Source organism: Trichechus manatus, unplaced genomic scaffold, assembly GCF_000243295.1.
Source record: "Trichechus manatus latirostris isolate Lorelei unplaced genomic scaffold, TriManLat1.0 scaffold00282, whole genome shotgun sequence".
NCBI lineage: Eukaryota > Metazoa > Chordata > Mammalia > Sirenia > Trichechidae > Trichechus > Trichechus manatus.
This window is the reverse complement of record NW_004444218.1, coordinates 397085-403115: the sequence shown is the minus strand read 5'-3', so window position 1 is coordinate 403115 and position 6031 is coordinate 397085. Positions and strand designations below refer to the sequence as shown.

Sequence of the window (6031 nt, the reverse complement as noted above, 5' to 3'; positions counted from 1 at the left end):
GTGGGTGGTGGAGTTTGGTGCCCCCACCCGAGCCTCAGGGGGGCCCGAGAGTCCACCCTAGAGGACCTTTCGAGAAACTCCTGGGCCATTGTGCAGAAGAATGCCCGGAAATCCCGCGCCTCCTGCCTCCAGCGAGGATGGGGGCTCTTCCTCCCGGCCAGGAAACTCCAAGTTGGCTTCCGGAGGGCGGTCTGGGGACTGGGGCGCCAGGGGCACCACTGCAACTGGTGGGAGGATCTCTTGTGTCAGCTTAGGCCTCTGGGAGGACAGCCTGTGTTTTGGGTCATTGGGGGAATACTTGGACTTCCTGAAGTGCTGTCCCCTGAGTGGGGCCTCAAAAGACCGGGGATGGGCTCCATCACAGGAAGATGAGCAGCCAGCGCAAAAGTTCTGAGGTGTGGGAAGCCCCGCGAAGGGGCAGGGTAAGGGTCGCGACTGAGTGGAAAGGCTCCTGTGCCCACCCCACCCCCCTTGGTGCTAGGGCCTCAGGTCCCAGGGAGGCAGTGAGTCAGGGGGGTGGTGGCGCTTGGCAGGACCTCAGATGAGGAGGCTAGGACCCTGGGCCTGCCTGGCACCCCTGCCTGGCATGGCTTGGAGGGCAGTGCCAGGACCCTGGGAGCTGCCGGGCAGTGAGAGTGAGAAGGAGAAGCTGGGCCGCGGGATTGGACTCAGGGCGGGCTTCCTGGAGGAATACGCGGAGCTGTGCTGTCTAACCCAGGAGAAGGGGCCGAGCGAGCTCCCCATACAGGCCTCTGCGCGGACCGGCGCTGTGAGAGGGGGAGGCTTCTGCAGGTCTTGGCCCAGAGAAGAGGGGCCGGAGCGGAGCTGGCCAGGGTTATGGGGACCACTAGCCCCATTTCAGAGAGCCAGAAGCGGAAGCTTGGCTGGGGGCGGGCGTGGTGGCACAGGCTCAGGGTCGTGCAGTTCCTGAAGTGACACGGGACACGTAGGAAGGCGGCTCGCAGAGCGCGCGCGGCCGAGACTCGGACAGCGGAGGGGTGGAGGCCGGGGAAGCAGCAGCCGGCCTGGGAGTGGCTCCCGCGCCCCAACCACCCCCCTCCCGTGTGCACCGTTGTTTCCCCAACTCCGGGTGCCCGCGGCCTGTAATTGGCTGTGGAGCGACGGCCCCCGCTAGGATTGGCTGCTTGGGGCGGGGGGGCCGAGCCCCGAGGGCAAAGTCCGCCCCCGAGCCTTCAAACAAGCAGCCCCAGGCCGCGCCAGCAGACCAGAGGTAGTGCGGCTAAGCCGCTGACGCGAGCCAGACAGCTGGCGAAGAGTCGAGCGCGCGAGCGCAGAGGCACGGGGGCCGTCGGGCGCGCGTCTCTCCAGCCATGGGGTCGGCAGCGCTGGAGATCCTGGGCCTAGTGCTGTGCCTGTTGGGCTGGGTGGGCCTGATACTGGCGTGCGGGCTGCCCATGTGGCAGGTGACTGCCTTCCTGGACCACAATATCGTGACGGCGCAGACCACCTGGAAAGGGCTGTGGATGTCATGCGTGGTGCAGAGCACGGGGCACATGCAGTGTAAGGTGTACGACTCGGTGCTGGCGCTGAGCGCCGAGGTGCAGGCGGCGCGCGCGCTCACCGTGGGGGCCGTGCTGCTGGCGCTTGTCGCGCTCTTCGTGACCCTGGCGGGCGCGCAGTGCACCACCTGTGTGGCCCCGGGCCCGGCCAAGGCGCGCTTGGCCCTCAGCGGCGGCGCCATCTACGCGCTCTGTGGGCTGCTGGCGCTCGTGCCTCTTTGCTGGTTCGCCAATATCGTGGTGCGCGAGTTCTACGACCCGGCGGTGCCCATGTCCAAGAAATACGATCTGGGCGCGGCTCTGTACATCGGCTGGGCGGCCTCGGCGCTGCTAATGTGCGGTGGTGGCCTCGTGTGCTGCGGCGCCTGGGCCTGCGCCGGCCGCCCAGACCTTGGCTTCCCGGTCAAGTACTCTGCGCCGCGGCGATCCACCGCCGGCGGCGACTACGACAAGAAGAACTACGTCTGAGGGCGCCGTGCACGGGCGGTGGCCTGCGCAGGGCCGCACAGGCACAGGTTCCGCGCAGTGCCCGGACGCGGCCCACAAACTGCCCCTGCCCGGCCCGCAGCCTGTCCGCGCCCGTGCCCTGAACGGACGACACGCACGTGTGAGGACTGGTTTTCTCTTCTGTGCGTAGCGCTGGCTCCCATGTGGGTGCGGTTCGGGTTCCATCGGCCGCGAGGGCACAAGACTGAAGATGCTGCTTGCCTCCGACCGTCGGGGTCTTGGATGCTGCCTTCCTTCCCAGCGGCTGCTGCTGATTCCGGAGCGGCGTTGGAGAGCCCTGGGCCCGCAGCCTGGTCGGCCGGGTCCTGCCAAGGGATGTGCGCAGCAGCCTTTACTCCATCAATGGAGCCTGAGCCAGGGAGACCAAGAGACTTGGCGTGGACCACCTGCCTCACCCCAGCAGCTCCCCAGGGAGGCTTGTGGGCACCGAGCCTGAGCATGGGGCTGGAGCTCTGTCTTCCCAGCAGTTTGGAGGGAGGAAGAATCTGCTTAGTAAACGGTTTGAATACCCTCCCCCTTGTGTCCTGTCCTCTGTCATCACCTGTGCCCCAGGAGCCCTCACCCACCCATCCACCCACCAACTGCTCCCTGAAGGCTCCCTGGGCTGGCCACCTGGGGCCCAGAGTCCAATGGCCTTATCCTTGGCCCTCCCTGCCACCCTGTCACCTTCCTGCCTGCTACCAGGTGGCGGAAACAGGGCTTCCCACAGCCGCTTTGAGCCAGGATGAGATCTGCAGTCAAAAGAGCCACTGCTGAGTCTTGGGGCCAGGGGTCAGGCAGGGAAGGTGAGGCAGCCTCCCAGCAGAGGATGTGGTGGCCCATAGGGGGGCATCTCAGGAGGCAGGAGGTGCTGAGTGTTGGTAGCCAGACTTTGCCCAGGAGGGGCTGGGCCCCAGCATCACGTTTTCCACCTGCCCTCTTGGGGCTCATCTTTTTCTGGATCCCATAAAGTGGGCCACAGACAACACTGGATGAAGGCCTTTTCCGCTTAGGGTGGGGTGGACACAGGGGCAATTCCAGGACATGCAGGCTCAGCAGAGCTCAGTGGCAGGTTGACAACCGCGCTGCCATGGGGAGGAAGCACTGGCCGCCGGTTGCCCGGATAGTCCCTCGGCTTGGCTCCAGCTTGGTTGTCCTGGGATCCTCTGCCAGCTATGGCACAGCTCTGTGCAGGGCAGGCCTGTGCCCACCCTGCTGGCCTGGCACTAACCAAGCCTGGCCATCAGACCTCTGTGCCAGCCCCTGCTGGAGCACCTTGTGTAAGCACTGCCCACCCTGCTGGCCCCTGGAGCACTCTGGATCCTCCTCAACACTCACAGGTGCTCAGGGGCCAGCTGCTCCTGTGGGCAGCCAGCCCTGGTCCCGGCCAGGTACCTGGGGGTGTCCCAGGAGGGCAGGGCAGGCCAGAACTATCTTGAAGAATAGTTACTACGGCTTGCATTTTTACCTTTCCCCAAAAGGCTAGTGCAGGGATGCGGGCTGCCGAGGGAGCGCCAAGGCCAGCAGCAGGAAGGCTTGGCACCCGCCCCTGGCCCTGGCCAGCCTTGGGGCCCTGCCAAGAAATGCCTGGGCTGCATCCAGTGGCAGGGAGCCTCCCAGGCCTGGCCAGGCTCCTCGTGGTGGGGAAGGGCTCAGAGAGGTGGGAGCAGCCTCTGTGAATGCTGTGGCACATTCCTGCGAGTCAGTGAAGCCAGTGGGTGGACTGTCCACGGAGGCTGAACTTTCTGATGGCCTCGGTCCCTACAATGGGACACGCTGCAGTGATCAAGAACAGTCCCTGAGCCTGGGAAGGTATGACCCTGGAGCTGCAACCCTGCATCCCAGGTGCTCACACGGCTGCAGCTGGCCCCTGAGTTGGGACTGTGCTGGGACAGGGTGCTCGGCTGAGGAGCCAGGCCTGGAGGTCTTTCAGGTGGGGCTGCATCCCACATGAGCCCTTTCCAGGGGCACAGCCTATCCCTGCTCTCCTCAGGCCCCAGGCACAGCTCTGATTCCCAAGGGCAGCAGCACAGCCTCTAAGCTTTCCCAAGTGGCCAGGTGGGTGCCTTGAGGGCCCTGGGGAGCCAGGCTGCTGCCAGCCGGACCATGAAAGGAAGGGCCATGGAAAACCCCCACTGGTGGTTGGGGTACCACCAGAAATCGGGGAGAGGAGCTGGGTTCAACTCCACTGAGCCTGCTGCCCTTCTGAAGGGCCACACTGAAGCTCAGGTCTGGAGACAGATGAGACCTGGCCCCACCCACCTGTGTCCTCACGTCTAGCCATTCTTTCTGGGCTCTTCCCCACACCTGTGCCCACGCTCTCCCTGCCCACTTAAAGCCTAACACTGCCACCCCATGCAGCCCAGGGCCTCACTGGTGCTCTCCCTCCAGCCTGCCTGCTTCCCCCATTCAGGCGGCGGCCACCAAACCGCCTCAACCCAAACGAAGGCAGTGGGAATGGCACCTGCACCCTGAGGGAAAAGCCGCATCCTCCTCTCCTCTGGATCCTCCTCAACACTCATAGGTGCTCAGGGGCCAGCTGGCCCCAAGGCTCCTGACTGCGCAAGACCCCCTGCTCTGAAAATGATGAAGGTTGCTGAAGTCCCATCCAGCTCAAACCTTCTCTGAGGATGTGGGTGATGCTGACCTTGGGAGGTGGGGGGTACACAGTGCCTCCTGGACTGCCCGTGACCCTCCAACCAGCTGGGCTTATCCCAGCTCAAGGCCCTTGTTACTCCTCCCTAGCCCCCCTCATCCCGCTAAACTGTAGAGAAGCCAGTCCTGCCCACAGACTCGGGGGTGGGGGCACACAGTTATCCCAGGGGAACAGGAGGTGCTTGCAGACTGGGCTGCATGGTGGAGGAAGGCTGTGGGGTGGTCGGCTCAGGTCTTCTTGGGGGGGGGGGGCGGTGAAGAAGTGGAGGGACGGTGGGAGGACAGAGCTTGTCCTCGCTGGGCACCGCTAGGCAGTGGTGCTGAGGGCCTGGCCTCCGGAACTGCCCTCTGAGTAGTCTGAGGACAGGGTGGAGACTTGTTCTTGGGGCAGAGCAGGAGGGCCCGACCCCTGCCAGCTGGGAGATGCCTCAGGGCACAGGATCCCACCCCTCTGGGCCCACAGAGCCCAGGGCAAACCCGCACGCTGGCCCTGTGGCTGGGGCTGAGGTGGATGAGGACAACATAAAATAACATTTTATTCCATTAAAAACAGATTCTCCCTGTGTCTAAAACTATGTCCATAATTTACAGTCCAAATAAAAGCAGTGAACATAAATAAGGAGGAGGAGGTCATTTCTGAAGAAAGCAAACCCTGAAAAATAAAGGAAAAAAAAATTTCAAACAATTTTTTACATCTTACCCAATTAAACACACAAAGTGCCCAGCCCTGCCCTCTGACATGCTAGGCGGGTACCCCGGTCCTGAAGTGGCTGTGGAGTCGCCATGACCGCTCATGGGGGGTGAGGGGTGGGTGTCCTTGGGCAGAGTGCCACCCCAGGACCTCCCAAGATGCTGGGCCTCCCTGGAGGGCACCCTGCTCAGGCCCAGGCTCTTGCCCACTGGAGAACCCCAAATGTTTCGCAGCTCGGGGAAGCGTCTCCTTCTTACCTGCTGACCGGCCATCTGCTTGTCCCTCTGCATCCCTGCCCCAGGTGTGCCCTCACACCCCACTTGGGTCTGGATCGCTCACATACACTTGTCCTCTTGCCTGAAGCATCTCATTTTCCCTGTTCCCCTGCACACTGTTCCTCGTCCCACCTGGTCCCTAACTTGGTGGAACAACACCCAGCAGCACTTGCTGTATCACCGAGCAGGCTGCAGGGGCCGACTGGCCTCTGATGAAGCTCCGCTGCCTGAGAGCCTCCACTTGTAACCTTAGGTTTCGGCTGTAACCTTGAGAAGGCAATCAGCAGAACTTCCACCCCAGCCCCAAGGAGCAGTGACTGTCAGGCCCCAGGTGAAAGCTGGCCTGGACACTCCATGTCTACTCAGGGGGTTCACCTCATTTTCAGGAGAGGAAACAGGCTCAG

At 63.3% G+C, this 6031-nt stretch overlaps 2 protein-coding genes across 2 annotated transcripts in view; one reads left to right on the top strand and one right to left on the bottom strand.

The window, feature by feature from the left end:
* The first annotated feature begins 586 nt into the window (after window positions 1-586).
* CLDN5 (claudin 5) lies at window positions 587-2001 on the top strand. Its single transcript, XM_004390085.3, is given in 2 exon segments — window positions 587-769; window positions 951-2001. Coding segments are annotated over 2 exon segments (1221 nt in total). The 3' UTR covers window positions 1989-2001.
* Window positions 2002-5219: 3218 nt separating this feature from the next.
* The window catches only part of CDC45 (cell division cycle 45), a 40708-nt gene continuing 39896 nt past the window's right edge, over window positions 5220-6031 (bottom strand). Inside the window, exon 19 of the mRNA XM_004390083.3 lies at window positions 5220-5313. The gene's annotated coding sequence lies outside the window, so the exon portion shown is untranslated. The remainder of the gene's footprint in view (window positions 5314-6031) is intronic.